Source organism: Nestor notabilis, unplaced genomic scaffold, assembly GCF_000696875.1.
Source record: "Nestor notabilis isolate BGI_N333 unplaced genomic scaffold, ASM69687v1 scaffold16157, whole genome shotgun sequence".
NCBI lineage: Eukaryota > Metazoa > Chordata > Aves > Psittaciformes > Psittacidae > Nestor > Nestor notabilis.
The window spans coordinates 47,018-66,209 of NW_009935273.1; the positions used below are offsets into that span (position 1 = coordinate 47,018).

Genomic DNA, 19,192 nt, shown 5'->3' on the forward strand with positions numbered 1-19,192 from the left:
AAAAAGCTACAGTTGTAACTATGCTGCTATGTTAAATGCTCTTCAGTAATTACATATATGCACAGTCAGACTTTTAGTTATGACAGTAATTGTTATAGAATCATAGAATAGTTAGGGTTGGAAAGGACCTTAAGATCATCTAGTTCCAACCCCCCTGCCATGGGCAGGGACACCTCACACTAAACTATGTCACTCAAGGCTCTGTCCAGCCTGGCCTTGAACACCTCCAGGGTTGGAGCATTCACAACTTCCTTGGGCAACCTATTCCAGTGCCTCACCACCCTCACTGTAAAGAACTTCTTCCTTATGGCTTTGTTCAGTATATAAAATGGCAGAAAGACATTTAGCAGTTTTACTGCAAGATGGGTTAGACTGGCTCACTGTTCCTGAAAGTTTACTTAAACTTCCCCGTTTACTTGTAGCAAGTATTATTCTTCAAATAACATACTAAGTTATGTAGTGGGCATTATGTCTTATTTTATGCAGGGATTGCAAGCATTACGAGGGAGTAGATCAATGAAAGAGGAGACTAAGGAAAAATCATATAAGTAAAAGCCACAGCACATTATTTTTTAACTCTAAAATTTTTTATGCAGCTCTGTGGTTGCCTGTACTGAAACACTTGAGGACTGCAAAAGCACTTACGTGAACCTTTAGTCAGGAAAAAATGTCTGACCATCCAGCTTGCCTTTAGGAGGGATTTCACATCCCCAATCCTCACACCACTCGCTAGAAAAGAACACTGCTACAAATTCTTGGGAAGCATTATCAACGGCAATCAAACTTCTTCTCTGCCAGACCAAAATGCTGATGTGACCAACCCTGTGTTGCTTAGATTATAACCTACTACAGCAGATTTTGAACGCCATCTACTTTTTTCTAGAGGAGAATCACTATTAGTAAAGACCACAGTTTCAGATGAAGATTTCAGAAGTACACCTTCTCAAAACAACATTTCAAATTTGTAATTCAATTCTTCATTAAAAAAGCTTGATACCTTTAGGTATAATGTTTTATAAAAATTAACTTTCTTGTACTTGTGGGCAAGAAAAAAGATTTACTTTTTTTCACTTTTTTATTTTGTTTTGTCCCATCCCATCCATCCCCCCTTCCCCCTCCCCTGGAATGTGGATCTTGTCAGCAGGGGATCATCTAATCTAATCTGCAACTTTTGTTTCTATGTGAGCATATATTTAGTTTGGCAGAAGTTAACAGTAAGTGCTGTCCGAATGAACATTTTATGACTTGGTACATTTTTTTCCGTGGAAATAAATTTTAACCTTTACCAAATACCAGTAAGCCAGAAACTCAAGAACTGAAGAAACTTTGTATTACCTAAACCAAAAGCCAGGTTTTAAGGTAGACATCCACTTGGAGTTCACATTCTAAATACACAGTGTAACTGACTCTGGTTTCTATTAACTGACCTGGAAATTTGGTTTCCAGCTTGCCAGTTTATAGCTTGTTTTCAATACTTTGCTGATCACTAAGTTTCAGTTTCAACTGGAATATGCTGGGCCTATTTACGGTATCTACAAAACTAGAAGGTTTGTGCTCGCAGGAGTGTAACTGATATTTTGTCTTACTAAAAGATCACAAATTAAAAAAAAAAAAATCTATGATTGTATTGTGTACACTTTACTAAAACTAAGGAAAACCACTTTGTTTGGCAAAGGTACTTTACTATTGACATACTACTGATGTAAACCACAGCTGTGATAAGACCCAGATCGGTTGTCTGTAAAATGTTCACTGCTTCTTTCCTAGGCCATGCTCTGTGACAGCACAGAGAGGGGGAGAGCTGAATGTTCCGAAGAAAACTTAACTTGGTAAATGTAGAACAGAACAATCTTATTTTCCACACAAAACCCAGCAGGCAGCCTTTTGGGCTACTAGAGCAAAGCAAAACCACTGCCTCCCATTTTATCGCTACTCCAGGATATAATAATACCCACTGAACTGGGAGGCAGCTAATAATAACTAAAGAGCAGTAGATTAGTATGACATAGTAAGAAATGGGATGCTGAAGCCTGAAGCTCTTAAGTGGTTAAGTCTAAGTGCTTTTGAGAAGACCTCTGCAGATACCATTGTCCACAAGACAAGTATTCCCACAGATAATGCAAACAAGTAGTCCACCACTGAAAGCACTGGAAGACTTGGCACATTACTCCTTCAAAATGTTTTCTGCTGGTATTTCTCAGTGAATCACACAATAGGAAGCTGTCCAGCTTTACAAGATTGCATGTCCAGAAATAACCACTGTGATTTAACCTAAATCCTTGTTATATAAACTTACCTTACACCTAGACAATGCATATGAAATGCTAATGTGCGACTGCGAACACTTGAATACTTAGCTTATGAAAGAAAACTACAGCTTGGAAATCTAATAGGAATGTTGATATGACACATAAGGCTTGGAAAACAATTTGCTTTATATTGCAATCTAAAAATGCACAGAAAATGTGGATTCAGGTGAAAAGTAACTGATCCAGTAGGAAATACCAGCAAGCATAATAACTTCTGTTTTCATATCTAAGTTCATGCATATATAAAAGCTGAAATGAAAAACAGTAAATGAACGGTTGATTCTGAACTTGGAAAGGGACTAGTCTGTATTGATGCTTAATAAAAGTACATATTCTTATTAGCTTTATATTAACTATGAACGTCTGTACTCAATTACAGACTGGTGCCTGACATTAGATTTCCTGACAGTCTGTTAGTTTCTAGACTTCATCCAGTATGAGAGCTGTAAAATTTTAGCTTAGGCTTCCCCTAACCATGCACTTCTATTGCCTTTTGATTCTGTAGCACAGACACCAGTAAAACATTTTTTTTTAAAGTCATATCCTTTCTATAAATATGAAGCATTGTACAAACTCCAAGCAGACATTATGTCCAGTATGTAGCTACAAGACTGCACACATAAGCATGTAGTAAAAAAACCATTTTCTCAAAAGAGCATACTGGAAAAAGAGCAGGAACCCTGGGTCTCTCAATGCTTGATGTTTCCCAATACACTTGCCAATATGCAGGCAGGCCAGTGGTCATAACTTAAGTTTTACAATCTTGCTCTGCAGGTTATTTTGATCCAGCCAACTGGTATTGGATCATACTGAAATCCATCACAGGACTGTGAGAGGCTGAAATGATAGTTGATGCTATGATACTATGAAAGGCTGAAAACCCATTCTGGTCTCAACCTTTTACAGAGAGACCCCTAGTGACTCCTGCTAACAGAGAACCTGAGTATCACCCAGTGTGTAAAGCCTTGTTATGTGTAAGCTCTATATGGAATAGAAGCTTGGATGCATTGCTCTTAAACAATGAAAACAGACATGACACAGCTGGGTCAATGTATGCAAACTTTGAGTCTCTCAGTGAACTGGCCAATTTATGTCGTTTCCCCTCTTTCCACCTTGTCCTATCCTTTTTTCTGCTCACACAAACAAGCACTACCTACATTACAACCCCTGGATCTAACCAAATTCTACGAAATGCCCTTTATTCATTCTGTTTATGAGGTATGTATGCATTACAAAACGTGCAGTAGGATTTTAAAGAATAGGTATTGTTTTAGACCACACAATTTATAGAATCATAGAATGGTTGGGGTTGGAAAGGACCTTAAGATCATCTAGTCCCACCCCCCCTGCCACAGGCAGGACATGTCGCACTAAACCCATGCTATACTAATTAATACTGGAGAAGCATGAAAGTAAAAATATTTTGGCCTTCAGAAACAAGGAGTTGAGAAGGGATTTTAGCGGAGCTGCAAAAGTGGCCAATATTTTGGTTCTTACTCAATCATAATACTAAACTCTTTAAATTGCTACTATTATGAGTAAAAGCTGTTTTCTTTACAAGTCTTGCACAGGTTGCACATAAGCTCTTTACCAACCCTGAAGTCCCAGCAGGTACAGATTTATGGTATATCTTAACGAATTTTCTACCAAGTTCAGGTTTAAAGTACTCACCATCTGGGTCAGAAATCATGTCCAGAAGAGATTTATCCAGAGTGGATTTGCTCATTATCTTTTCCTCATATTCAAAATACACATCCAGCTTTCGACTCTGTTTAAGAGAAAGTGTTAGGGTTAACATCTTAATGTTGTGAAAGAATACTTATTTCCTCTTTAAAAAGTTTTAGTTATCAGGCTGTTTTTAAAAATCACTTTTTAAATAAATTATCAGTAAAAGTGCATTATAATATGCTTTTATTAACTCTCAGAAAATTGATGCTTATGCAATTCTCATATTAAAAGTGAAAATGGAAGTTAAACAAGGTAATTCTGACATGCAGAATTTAAACTGGAAGAGGAGCTTTGTTTTCAACTATGGTTTTGCCATGGCTGAAAACTACATGCCATCATACATAGTGTTATCCTGGAACAGGAAAAAATAATGGTCAAGGGAATATTATGTTACATATTGTGCTGAACCTCAGGTCTCTCAGTCAACAAAGCAGATAAATGTAAGAAATTCCTAATTACATTAAAGCATCATCCCAGAGAACAGTCGGCAGCTTGGGCTAGTACCAAAATAACTACTTCAGAACAAATTAAGATTATCTTGCTAACACTGGAAAAGCAGTTTCTCATTATATATGACACATATAGATCAAGTTGAGAAAGCCCTATTTTAGGGAGGATGGCAGAGGGACCACACAAAATTAATGAGGCAAAAGCTTTATGAAGACATCACATGCCCATGCAACTAATGACTGCATCGCAATACGTCTGCACTAACAGCCCAGCTTTGCACTTCTTAACCATCGTATCATGCACGTACATACAATCTAAAGATAGAAAAATGCATTCCAAAAGTTTGCCAGTTACATCACACATTATTATGAGTATTTGAACATTAGAATGTAGCATCACAATAAATGTTACAACTACTCATTTTACAAAACCAATAATTATCTAAATCCTGGTGTTTGGACACATTCAGCTACGTATCGGCTCAAAGAGGAAACCAGCAGAGCGGATCTCCATCTCGTTGCCTTGGAAGTATTTCAGCTCCACATAATGCTCTTTGGGAGACTGAAATGATATTGGCACAGTGAGGCAAGAGTCACTGGTGCTCTTCTTGGGTTAAGAGATTCAAGAAATTTTGTCTGACAATGCTGAGGCATGCAAAACTGCTATGGCACCTTCTAACCCCCTGCAGTGGTTGCGGTAATGTTAGCAACACCAAAACTTCAGAAGCCTGTTTTTCAAATGGTTTTGAATTCTACTAAAATTATTCCTGAGATCACAAATACAGAAATGGAATTTTAAAAAACAGTATTTCACTACCCCCCCAAAAAAGGGAAAAATCAAAGAAGAAAAGACAGAAAGGTACTCCTCTAGCCTAAGAATTTCAGGATATTTCACCTTCTGAGTACTGTAAGTTCATAAAAAAAGAGCTGGAGATGACAATATAAAATAAAAGAAGAGGTAAGTCACAAAAATATTTTAATATTGAAAGCCTTTGGCAATCAGCTTATGGCAATCAGTTGTGTAACACTTCCATTTCTCATTCACCATCTACTGAACTAATTAAGAAAACCAGTTACTTGAAGAAGAGTAACTTAATTTAAAGCTCTTGTGGAAGCTTGTAATTACAACTTATAAAATCAATTACCATGAAGAGTGCTCAAAAAATGACCACTCGCTAAAAAAAGAGCTAGAGCTTCTTTCAAGGTGTGTTTACCTTGAGCTCATGTTAGAGGAGTAGTCACAGTCAAATTTTGGTAGTTATGCTACTGTAAAACCTTGGATTAATATTGTATTTAGCCAAAGTTAAAGTGATAATCAGAGGCTATGTTACACTAGTGTAACATTTTAATAGATCTGAACTACCAGCCTTTTTCGAAGTCCTTACGTCAGATGTAGTTTGGCATCTGGCATGTCAGATGTGTTCTGTGACTTCAATTCTACAGCATCTTGGAGGCTATCTGCATTACAGTTTCCTTAACTCTCTCTAGAGAGATAAAACAACTGCAAAGAAACTACCACAGTTTTTCTAGCCTTTCCATTATATTCACTTTCTTTTTGTATTTTAACTACATTTGTATCTCCTTACATGGAGATAAATTCCATGTTTTTAAGTTTGAAGTACTTTTCCCAGACAAAAGGCATCCAACAACCAAAGGATTGTCTTGAATTGTGGAAACTCAATCCTATTAAGATAAATATATTATTGTTGAATTTGGCAATACCCATATTATCTTAGCTGGTGATCTATGCAAGACAAATTTATTTGGAAGGAATGTAAAAACGTAGAACACAAAAATATTCATTAATTCGCTGTGTCTGTTTACAGATCAACTTTGAAATAAAAATGTAATTTATGTTATTTTTATAAATGTACTTTATGTAATTCAAACATGAGATACTTTTGAGTGTAAGAACAGATTTACAATTGTTAACTTACTTGGAGCAGAAACTAGGTAAAATTCTTCTCAACCATGTGCAACTTTATGACTGTTTGACCACGACTGCTAGAACAAAACGGACTAACCGCAGCAAAGACGACTCACTGGTTGCATGTATTTGCTATACTTTGAGCCTAAGCTGAAACGTTAATGGTACACGTACACTCACTCTCTTAAAAAATATTGGACAATTACTTTTGAAATGTGAACTCAGCACTCTTTGGAGACAACCAAGCTGAAAATCCTAAAACTTCAGGTCCTTTATTTCTACCCACAACAGGGACATTAGAGGTAAGCAGCAATATAAAAATCTCAAGACTCTCTTTTCAATGTGACAAAAGCACAAACTAAAGAGATGGATCAATATGGTGAGTCCACTCAGCTGCTTCCTCACCAGATAATTGAAGAAGGTTACTAGCAAAGATGTTAATTAATTTTTCTTATACTTGCTTCCTAGCATTTAGATGGCCATCTAATCAAATTTCACACAGATTACTGAATAGCCTGAAGCACTACTAGTTACCTTTTGACAGATTTCTCAGATATGCCACATCAATGAGACAGTTACTTCCTGAAGAGCCAACTTGTCTAAGAAGTGCTGATAAGAAGCAGATGTCCCATTTGATTTAAGTGCAATGGCAAACTCAAAGACATGCCAAGAGGAAAAGCTGGGGAATAGGAGCTAAACAATCCTGTAGATTCAATTATAAAAAAGATAGCAAAGAAGAGGTTCTTATGGATGCCAAAGTGGCAAGCAAGGTGAAGAAAAACAGTAATAAAACCCAGTAATAAAATCAAGATGCATTCACATTTACAGATATTCCCTTTCTGCATCCTGCTCTTAATCTCCTACTATGACATCTTGCTCCACACCAACTTCATTCAGGAGACCTTTCTGTCTGCCAATTTAGAGACAGAACCTTCTAGTTAAAGTGCAGTTAAAGTGCTACACTTTAGCTTGTTTTATCTTTTTTAGTTTGGTTTTTTGTCTGTTTGGCTTTTTTTTTTTTTAAATGTATTTGATAAAGCTTTCCACTTAGCAGCTTTAGAAACAGGCTGTTCACAAGCCAAAATTTATTTTAGGGAAAATTACTGAAGCGCATGGGAATCTCTACCTGAGCACTGTAGTCCAAAATGAATACAAAATTCCTTCTTTTTTAAGCAGAGAATTGGAAGCAGGACCCATTGAAATCTCTTGGAGGGTCATTTTTGTAAGGACTTGCAGGAGGCTCTCCTATCCTCTTTACAGTACCAAATTCTTCCTTTTGGAGAAAGAGAGAGAACATGCAGAAGAAGAGAAAAGAAATTTTCAAAGAAATTATTGGAATTTCTCAAAAGATACTGACAGAAAACACCCAGAACTAACAGCCCCCAGAATGAGTGAGGTTGGTCAGGTAATTACAGCGTGCTCCTAGCGAGAGGAAGAGAAACCCTGGGCGAAGACTGAAAGTGGCAGCTACAGCCAGTTCCCTTTGACTGAACTGCACAGAATAATGCCAGAAAGGCCACTGTAACTGAACTCAGAAAAAGCTGTTGTTTACTGCAAAGTTACTCAATTATCAGTTCTGAACTAGGGAAAAACTGCCTGGACCACTTCAACATACATATTTCACAAACACATACTGTTTCTGTTTACATGGTAAGACAAAAATGTAATCTCATTTAAAACAAAGTAGTTACAATAGTGGAATTCCCTTACAAAATATGAACTTGCTAACTTGAAAGTCTATTGGCAATGACAGTAATGGAGTCATTCAAAGTATCAGGTCCTGAGATCAAGGAAATTCAGATATACATGATAAGAAAATTATGTAAGATTTAAAAAAAACCCCAACCCCTAAACCAAACAAATGTAAGTAATCTAAGACAGGTAATAATTCAAACAAAAATTTGCCACTTACACTCACACGTATAGAATTCTAGCAAGAATCTAATCTACCCCCTCTCCAAGTATTCATTTTAGAAAAGTATATGCATACATCTTTTTATAGGCCATGATTTAACATACTTCAGTAATCCTTGTATTCATACTAGAATGACATGCAAAGATAAGAATTATTGAAACTCCAGAGCAGCTAGGAAGATGCCCATATTTCTACTGCTCAGTCTGTTATCTGTTGGATACAGTTCTTCAGTCACCAGCTTCTTCAGAGAAAAAACAATCAATGCAAAACAAGGATGCATTTGTTCTAAGCACTGACAATAAATACTTGATGGTTCACTTTGTGAAAAAAGCGATGCATTCTTTCCACTATTTCATCAAACACTAAGATATGCCAGAAAACTGCCAGGACCCTTAAGTATGTGATTAAGTTCTGTTTTCCTCTTGCTGTGTCTTAGAAAATGATCCAACAGAATGTGGAAAGCAGCTGTAAACCGAATGTGAAAATATGACCACAAGAAAAAATAAATTCCCTTCGTATATCTGAAGCATATCTCTTAGTATTCTTTGCACTGATTCATATACACGTAGTGAAGGAAAACGCTCAAATACTTAATGTAGTAAAAAACCACAATGGAGAATGTGAACAGCCTATTTTAAAGTATGAATGTGCTTCCAGATTATTTTAAAAGCGAAAATACAGTAACCCGAAGAAGAGCATGGTGCCTCACTAGCCCCTCATGACCTGGGCACTTGCCAAAAGAATTCTCTCTTATCCAAATCTGGCTTAACTACTGAACTGTATATAAATCCTATTAACCACAGCCTCAAGGTGCCATCAGAATTTCTGTAAAAAGTACTGGCTGAGATACTGCTCTTTTTGAGAGTACTTCTGTGGAATCCATGAGGGAGCATATCATCCTGCATGTTAAAATTCCACAGCTTGAGATAGAAAGATATTTTTTGTAAGACTGGAGAGCGAAAAGAGGGGAGAAAATCGACAGGACAAAGCAGTTGGAATAAAACTTACTTATCGTTATTATATTGAATAAACTGTACGCCTGTTTGTCTCATGATCTTCTTTGACAGTTATACAATAAGAAGGTAAAGAGCCTGAGCACTTTGCAATACCAGAATTAAAAATCACGTATGCAGAAATGGATCAGCACTCTCTGGGAACTCTCCAATAGCAGGCTCCCTGTCAGAGAAGAAAGCCTAAGGGCTAGTAGAGTGCTACAGCAGAGGTACCTAGGGTAATTCCTTCAAACTCTAGGTAACAGAAAAGTGTGTCACTGTCACCTAATAGAGAATGACCAAGTGCGTCTGACTCCAGTCCATTCTTAAGATCACACTGGCAATTAAAAATGGTATTACTGCCATTCCACATCTTACTCTGACACCTGGCTTCTATCCAAAAAATAATACATAAAGTACTACTGATGTAGGCCTGTCATTAGTGTCTCAGTATCTTCCTTAGGAAAGAATTTACACACAAGGCATCAAATAAAATATCAGCATTGTCAACTACTTTTTTTTTTGCCATAGTTTTAATGTACTGCTTTTAAATTGCCAGATATGAAAACTGACACGCTTAACATTGCAAAAGCACATAAACTATCTTCTACAGTAAAGAGCCAAACATAGACACACTTACATCTCTTTCCCAATTTTATAAATATGTAAAATTAATTTATTCATTAAAATTCAGAATGAATCCTTTGTTCACTTACAGTAGTTAAAAAAAAAATCAGTAGCAGTAATAACTGAGGACAGATCTTAGACACTTTACAAATGGTAAAGTTACTTTGAAACACATCACCTTCCATGAGTTATAAATAGCATGGGGTAAAATTTTCTAACTGGATTTTCAATGAGTCCTGGCGCTTGTATCGCTTTCAGAAACAGAATTCCAGTGTTTCTGAAAGTCTCGTCTATACTTTCTGTTAACACACTGTTTGAAAACAGATCCATCTGCCAAGTTATTCTAGTAGTAACCATGGTCTTCACTTGCTACTGGAACCGTCTGCAAGTTCTCTGATATGAGGGCAGCAGACTTAAACAGAAAAGAGGACAAGAATCCTTCTGAAGTGCTTAAATTATATGCAAGACATCTAACAGACCCTGCAAAGACCAGTTTAGCAACTTGCATCATTACTGCCACACCTCTGGGTATCATTTTCATTGGTGAACAGGAAACAGTACCCTTCTGATAAATACATACAGAACAGAAAATTTCTTAGACTGAAGTCATAATTTGCCATGACACATCTCTAAAGTAAACAAAACACTTCCACCAAACTTACTTTAGAAAGACTTCAACCCACAATAAAGTTGTGGCCATCACAAAAGAAGAGAGTACACTAGTAAATTCTGATAATAAAAAAATTTGTCTGTTTACTTCACTTTCCATGCAGAGGCATTCAAAATTCATTCCCTCTCAGCCTTTAACACTAAGTAATGTTATACACTGATTTCTGCAAAAATTAGCACAATTGAGAAGGCTCACTTTTGTATCTTAGTACACCTGCTCAAATATATTTCTCCACGTAAGGAGCACTACCGACAGAAAACTGAAGTTGGAGAGCAATCATACCTTTATATGCTCCAAAACGGCTGTTGCAACATTTGTATGAAGATCAATAAGCCTCTTCTTTTCCAGAAGTTCTGGAAGAGAGCTGAAGAGATTAAATACAAACTAACCTGCTGAGTTGCACAGTTATTTGAATTGTGTATTGTATACAGTCGGTGCAAAAAACTTTATAGCATCATAGAACAGTCTGGGCTGGAAGGGACCTTTAAAGATCATTAAAATCTAAAATTACAGAATACAGTAGGATTGGAACTGAAAAATTACTATGTATAGATGTAATAATTCTCACAACAGAAGGACATTATCCACATGTAATGCAGTAAAACAGGTTTTTACCTTAACTAGCAATTTAATATACCTTGATTAATAATTTAATACTCCTATTGAAAGCTTGTGATCAACAACAGATATATGCCCTGCTTACCTAAGCAAATAATCTACTAGAATTACGGTTTATATAAGCAACATCTAGTTCACACCTGACACACATAAGTGTCAATATCTGCCAAATAGTAGTTACACACTTTTCTGAAGGAGGCCAAGATTCTCCTTAATAATGCCAGATTACAGAAAACAGTCATATAGAGGATAACTGAACTGGGAAACATCCTGATAGTTTTAGTCATACAAAGAAAGCTTTTCATGCTTGTCACCTTCATACCCTTAATCTGAAAACCAGCATCCTGAGAAGTATAAAACTTTAAAACTTTATAAGGGGAGCTTACAGATACCTGCTCGCTTTTTTAAAACTGATCCATCACACATCCTCTGTAATTCCAATCAAATTCCAATTTCGTATGGCACAGCATACAAAACTTGTGAAACTCACAAAGATACGCTAATGCAGACACATGATGGATTTCAAAGGACACTGGGCATATCACCCCATCTATACTCAGAATAAGAATCATTCCTTCTTCCTTCTGATTAGGGTCTTTGTGAAAGGCAGCAAATTGAACATCTCCCTTCTCCAAGGTATCAGTGGAACGAAAACCAGATTTACAATGAGGAACAAGTCTAAATCTCGGACTTTCAGTGTCATCTATGGTGGCTCCATCTTCAAAGGCACAGAGAAAACTTTGCATGCAGAGTTCTTAATGACTGTAATCTTGCCAACAGATGTTACAGTTAACTACATTAGTCAAAATGTAATTGACTACACACTGTGCAAAGCAAGTGGATGCTTCAGGAAGTGGGTTTCACTAACAGTTTATTTAAGGAAGGAATGCAGAGGTAGGTAGTTGGGTTTTTCTGGTGGAAAAGTGTAAGCAGATCTATGATGCACTTTCATTATTAAGCTTTGCTGAGGAAATCCATGTGTAGAAGGCTCACGCACACATGCTGTGGAAGTTACATGTGTGAGTACTTGTCAAGGACATTGCATTAATCTTTACCAGAATTATAAAGCATTTAAACTCTAGTACTAAGCTGAATAGCCTACTTTTAAAGCTATTTATTTTGAAGGATATCAAAAGTGAAATGACAGAAAAGAATTAGAAATGGTTCCAAATTAATTACACAATAAGGCATTATGGATTACTTACCTGACAGCTGAAGTTAGCTTAGCTGTATTATCAGAAAGCATACTTATTGCTCCTTCATCCTCCCCTTCTATACCCTGGTTTTGGGGAAGGGTTTGGAAATAGTCACAATAAATACAAAGATCTTACATGTAAATACAGTCAGTACCTTTAGAACCTATTTTCCTATAATGGTATTAATGTCTGGATTGCGTTTTTTACAGTTAGTATGGAAGTTATATAAATGTAAAGCAAATACACGCACGAAATTGAACCTTCTCATGAAATCTGGTACTTCTAGTTGTACTTTTAAGATTGTATTAAGCCTAAAACTCAGCATGTGGTGATAATTTGGGGGGGGGAAGGGGGTGACATGGTAGGCTAAGCATTTCTGCAAGTCCTATTATGATTTACATAAAGCACATATAGGTAATAAAACTTACCATGATACTTTTAAGTCTTTTGACTTCATCTTCTTGGGCTCTGTAGGATTCCAGTTCTTGTTGAACTGACTCAGCTACCTCTGGAAAAGGACTAAGGTGATACTCTGCATTAGGCTTAGTTAAGTCAACAAACTGAAATGCTAGAACCAGACAGGCTGTCTGATCAAGAAGATAATGGAAATATTTTCAGAAATATCAATACACATATCATGCTGCAGTGTCGAATCAGTGAAAATAACATCTTACTGTAGGTTTACTTAAACTTTCTAAGATATATTCACTGCTTTCAGTATTTCTATAGAATTTTCATAAGAACAATTTTGTGCTCTGTAATAAAAAGCTAATACACAATTAATATGGACAATGACCATTCATTATGTGCTAGGTTGACCTTGACTGGACACCAGGTGCCCACCAAGCCACCCTATCACTCTCCTCAGCAGGATGGGTGAGGAGAAATAAGATGGAAAAACTCCCCAAAACTCATGGGTGAAGATAAATGCAGCTTAATAAAGAAAAAGCAAAGGTCATGTGTGAAAGCAAAGGAAAACAAAAGACTTTCTTCTCTACTTCCCATTTGTAGGTGATGTCTGGCCACTTCCCAAGAAGCAGCTGCTCTGGAAGACAAATGTCATAAAAAAAATAGAATGTCCCCCCTTTCTCCTCTCTTCTCTTAGCTTTTATTGCTGAGCAGATGTCATATGGTATGGAATATCCTTCTGGCCAGCTTGGGTCAGCTGTCCTGGCTATGTCCTTTCCCAAGATCTTGCCCCACTTGGTGAGGGGAAAATACTGGAAAGACAGCCTTGATGATGTGCCAGCACTGCTCAGTGGTAGTCAAAACACTGGTGTGTTATCAACACCTTTCTAGGTACCTATACAAAGCACAGCACTATGAGGCTGCTAAGGAGAAAACTAACTCCATCTCAGCCAGACACAGTACACCTTAAAAAGTAAAAACATTTTCAAAGAAGCTTAAAAATAGAACTACCATAATATGAAGAATACTTAGAATTTATATTAACCATATTAATACAAAATTTGTACCTATACAGCTTACCTGCCCTTATGTTTTTGCCAGAATTTATCAGACATAGTTAAATCATAGGACTTCTTATTTTTTTTCTTAGGTCTAGCACCTGCTGGAGAACTTTCTGTTCCTGTTGATTCTTCCAAGTTAACTCTATTCAAATGGAAATCCTAAAAAAAAAAAACAAAAACAAAAACAAAAACAAAAAAAACAAAGAGGAATCTTATGAAGAGATTTGATATTTTTAAATTATTTTATCAGTCTTTTATATTCAACCAATTATCTTCTAGAATATTTTCTAAAAAATATCAACTATTTATTAGAATTTCAGCTATTTATTAGAATTTCATAAGATGGTAGGACACAGTTTACTAACTAGATAGTAACAACAGCAATGTAAGAACTCCAAAATTACTGATGCTCATTGAAAAAACACCAAAAAAGCAACAAATATTAAGCAAAGGCATCTGATTGTCTCACATGCAATCAGTCTGTGACGCTATACTGTTTTCTGTACACAAAAACATTTATTTAGCAATAGCTGAGCTCTAACAACTGGCCAAAACTTTAAACTATAAAAGTTCCTGGTTGCAGACATAGAATGTTTTGAGGGCTGAATTCCACTTACATAACTACAGCAAATGTATCAAAGCTACAAAGCAGCTCAGGATGTCAGCAGTGGGAACATCCACTGTAAGGACTATTTAGTTACACTTTCACAGCTGTTTTCCAAATATTTTAAACACTAGTGAAATAGTAAATGCATGATAAAGCAACAGTTTGCAACAAAGCTGGCATTTCTCCATACAGCTTTTCTTCCATGGATGCACGAACTTAGAAGCTACATCTTTTTTGCTAGATGAGAGTTATGCTCACACAGTATGCCACCACATTGCTCTCCGCATGTCTTCTAGTTCTTTACCCCATTACTTTTGCCAAGGACAGTTCTGTGTTTCCTGCAGCATAAATATTCCTTCTGCTGACTTCATTCTAACCCTTTTAAAGAATATTTAAACATTTAAAATTCGAAGGTTATCTATGCTTGGCAAATGATTATAAAGACAGTCAAATCTTCAACCATATAGAACCTGTCATGCATCATTTAGAACAGATGAATGTTTTTCAGAAATAAAACTCCACTTCACCATGTCACTACAGTAAAAAGAACTAGATCACCCTAAGTTAAATTGCCAAAATTTTAAAATGGTTTTAGTTATCCCTTGGCAGAGTTCACATTTAAAATGAAATACTATAAATGAACCACGCCAGAATAGGAACCAAACTAAGCAGCTACTCAAAGTAAGTACATGCAATGAATGAGCACAAACCTCACCTCACAAGACACGTTTAATGTTTCAGCAAAAAAAGAGTATGTTTTCAAGTATGTATGTTTAACAAAAACTTACAGGAAAAAAAATAAATTCATTTCATTGCAAATTAAGCTGTGATTTTAAATTGGTTCACCAGTGATTAAATTAACTCACCAGTGACCTGAGTTTCCAAGTTAGTTGTGGCATTTACAAGTTTTACCAAAATAATCCTCATTGATTAGAGTTCCTCCTTTCATCTCCTCATTTTGTCTTTATAAGGCTTTCTATCCATGCTTCCCATTTTTCTGTATCCACTTGTGAAAAGTTTTTTATTCAGAAATGGGAATCTCCTCATACAAGCCTGTTTATATGTAAAAACACCACAATCATAATCTAAATGGATTCAGTATACAACTTTGTGGCTGGGTTAGCATTTAGTTCAACATCCCACAGAATTCCTCGACTGTTGTAACACAGCTTAAATAAAAAATGATTTATTTAAAAATGCAGTTTACAAAATCATCACCTCAGTTAACACTTTCACAGTTACAATTTATGGCCTTTTCAAAGACTGCTGTGGTTATTTAATGAAATACTATGCTTGGTACATGAAGAACCTGGCATGCTTGCCTTTAAAGTGAGTAACTTGACTGGTTTGGAAATTAAACTTCCGCCCTTGACATGGAATCACAGGCCACATGGTTACGATCTCACAGTACAATCCTGTCAACTCAATAAAAACTAGATGCAACATGCAACATTTACCAAGTTGTTCCAGAGAAACTACTGAAACCTGATGCAGCACAGACTACTACTACTACTACTGGTTTTATAAAATAAACATGAAGAAATAAAAGTGATGTAAAGCTACCTGAATTTACGAAAAATTATTATATTAAAAATACTACTGGTAACTCTATACTGGACACTTACACCACCTTGTGGGGAAAACCAGAAACAGGTATTTTTAGAAATTCAAACATTAAAATCAGTTTAAAAACCTCATTAAAAGTGTTTATTTTCCAAAACTGAACTGCACTAATGGAGTCTGAAGTTTATATAACAGAAAAGATCACGAACTACTGAAGAAAAACACAGGATTGCTGAATAGTCTATCTTTTGATAATATCAAGATTTCAACTTTTTAAACGTTTTAGAAGTTACTGCTAATTAAACTTTCTAGATACAATCTTCCAAGCTATTTTCTACTAAACAACTTCCAAATTAAACAGACAAAACAGATTTTGTATTACAAGAGCATCTGGTATTAAGTTGAGTGAAAAAATAGTTTTGGTAACAAAATCAGATTTATTCTTACCAGCACATCATGCACTAAAGCTTGGTATGTCCATGTATGATGCAGTGGAGTTGCTAAATCTATGTTTCTGTCAACAAGGACTAACAGGGGCCTTTGGAAGCTGAAAAGATGAGACTGTATTAGTATTTCTTCAAACATGTTTAGAACACCTCAGTAACATCCTCAGTGCTATCAGCCACCTTCTGCATCATGTACTTCAAGCTAAAAGCCAAACTGCTTACTGCAGAGTTCCTCCAGCCTTCCCCAAAGCATCTGGGGCTGATGACTGCCAGAAATTCCATTAATCTTAGTAATGATAAAAAGATTATTTCTTTTTTTGTACTAAGTGATATTACCGATGCATAAATATTAAGCGGAAGGTGAACAGTAACTAGCCTTTTAGGTTATTAACTAATATCTCTTTATGTGGATACACATTTGCATGCCAAGCAACTGAGTGGCTGATTTCCACTTTGATCCCCACTGTAACCCTCAAATATAAAAATCTCTCTTTCAAGGTTTTTTAATTTCATCCCTCTCTTTCCTTGGATATGAAGTTCATAAAGAAAAAAATCATGAACTTCTGAGATGCACTGTGGTAATTCCATCAATACTCAATTTTATGGAAAAAGAATGCACACAGGCCTGAATGTCTTGGGTTATGGGTACATGAAAAATTTATTGTGAAGACAGGAAGGCCGTGAATCATCAGAACATTATTGCAACCATTTCCCTTAAGCACCTTAACCCTACAGTAAATGTGATGGCTAAATTAGAGTGTATTTGAACAAAATAAAACCATACTAATTCCATATTCTGGATTTCCTTGTGGTAAGTATTTTCATCTCAAGAGCCTTAGTCACCTAATTCTAAAAACCAGACTAAAGATCTGAAGCTATTTAACTGGTTAAATGTTCTCATGTTTCCCTTTCCCAGCATTTTGATTTTCTGAAAAAGGAAAACTGTAGTTACAATTCAGTTCCAAGGAAAATGGGGGAACTGGTATTTCACAGCTACTCTCTCTCCTAATACCGTTCAATCTCCTTCAGTTTTGCCACCCTTGAAGTTTTCTGTCTTTTATCCAAGTTCTGCTGTTGAGACAAAAACATGATGACTATTTTATACCCAGTAAGCAGATCATAACCATTTCCTTCAGCCACAGCCTTCCCAACATGCCTCCTCACCTTTTCATGTACAGTGTAAATGCCTGTAATACACTTTCCTAAAGCAGCCTGTGGAGAATTCAGCTATCCGGGGGATACACAGGAGGCTACTGAAAACACATTCTCAGTTGCACGCTGACATCCACAATGTCTTTTTCTCACCCCTCTTTCCCCTCGAAGGATTCAAATGGTCATGACTTAACAGTTGTTAACTATCTATTTATCCAAGTGGTAGTCCTTAAAGCAGTCCTCCTCTGGTAGATATAGGAATCAGCTGAGAAACACTTGCTTTTTACGTAACTATAACAGTGCTCACAAGTGAGAAAATGGGCATTTCTTTCTTTTTAATGGACTAAAGATTGCTAACAGATATGTTCAGACATCCAACTGGATATTGTGGTCCTGTAAAATTGGTGTATTTGCCTGGTTCTTGATGGGTTTAGAGGGTGAACAAAATTACCTGGTTTGTTAAATAATTCTTGTCTCACTGTTCTACGACTGCATACTTGTTAGTTATAAGTTTTCAAAATGGTTATGCCAAGAGATTGGAAAACTCCCTTAACAGTATGTAAACTCTTTCAATATAGAACTTGAATTCCTGTAAATTCAGTTCTCAGCACAGTGGTGACTTATCCGAATGAGACATTTCAGACAACTGAAATATGAAAAACAAAAATACACAGTTATTACTAACATCATACCTGAACTGGCCAGCTCCAAGTGTGTCTCCTGTAAAAAGGCTGTTTCTGGCATCTCTTAGATTCTCTCTGAGCTTCTTATCTAATTTCTGAGGGGGGAAAAACAAAACAGCTTTTAATAAACCAGTGGTTTCCTAACCTCTTTATATGGTCAACATTTACAGATTTATTGTGCTGGTTTTGTAGTTTATAAATGTCCTAGCTGCAGGAAGCCTTAAGTCTGCTGCACACAGGAAAGAAATCTCTTCTTTCTATTTTCTCCCTCCAGCATTTTTATCTACACCCAGGACTACACAGATGTTTCCTTTATGTGCACTAATCTCCCCCCAGGCAATCAACACCCTTTCCCTAAACATGTGATTAGAAAGTACCAGTAAGAAGCACCAAGACATTGCCACACTGTTTCATAAAAATGAGGTTACCCTCAGTATGAATGCATGCACACTGAGTGCTTAGGTTTAATCAGTATTAAGGCTTCATGGACTAAAAAAGATGTGTAAAAGATGGAAGAAATGAAGAAGTGACCCCTAATGAAGACAGTGCTGCAGACACTTTTAATTGTGATTTAGTTTGGTAATTTCATCCCTAATGGCTGATAAAGTTCAGTCAGTTTAGTTTGATATAGTAAAAATGTCTTGTACTTACAGGGTTTCCCAGTAAGATAGATAAAAATTTCTAAGACACACAGAAAAACCTAGGCCAGACAGCCATGTTTTCAGCTCTGTAGATACACCTTAATGGTTGTAATTATAATGCCTGTCAAAAAATCTTTATAAACTTTAGATTAGGAATGATTATTCATGTGTAATTTTCTTATCAGCTGATTCCATAATAT

The 19,192-nt window shown here is 36.2% G+C and overlaps 1 protein-coding gene across 2 annotated transcripts in view; it reads right to left on the bottom strand.

The window, feature by feature from the left end:
• SCFD1 (sec1 family domain containing 1) overlaps positions 1–19,192 on the bottom strand; it is a 46,036-nt gene that overhangs the window by 16,784 nt on the left and 10,060 nt on the right. For both annotated transcript variants that reach the window (XM_010017768.1, XM_010017769.1), the window contains 7 exons: positions 18,361–18,446; positions 16,518–16,617; positions 13,920–14,059; positions 12,860–12,950; positions 12,441–12,514; positions 10,900–10,981; positions 3,981–4,077 (listed from right to left, as the gene is read on the bottom strand). In XM_010017768.1, the coding sequence (XP_010016070.1) occupies positions 3,981–4,077; positions 10,900–10,981; positions 12,441–12,514; positions 12,860–12,950; positions 13,920–14,059; positions 16,518–16,617; positions 18,361–18,446 (670 nt within the window). The remainder of the gene's footprint in view (positions 1–3,980; positions 4,078–10,899; positions 10,982–12,440; positions 12,515–12,859; positions 12,951–13,919; positions 14,060–16,517; positions 16,618–18,360; positions 18,447–19,192) is intronic.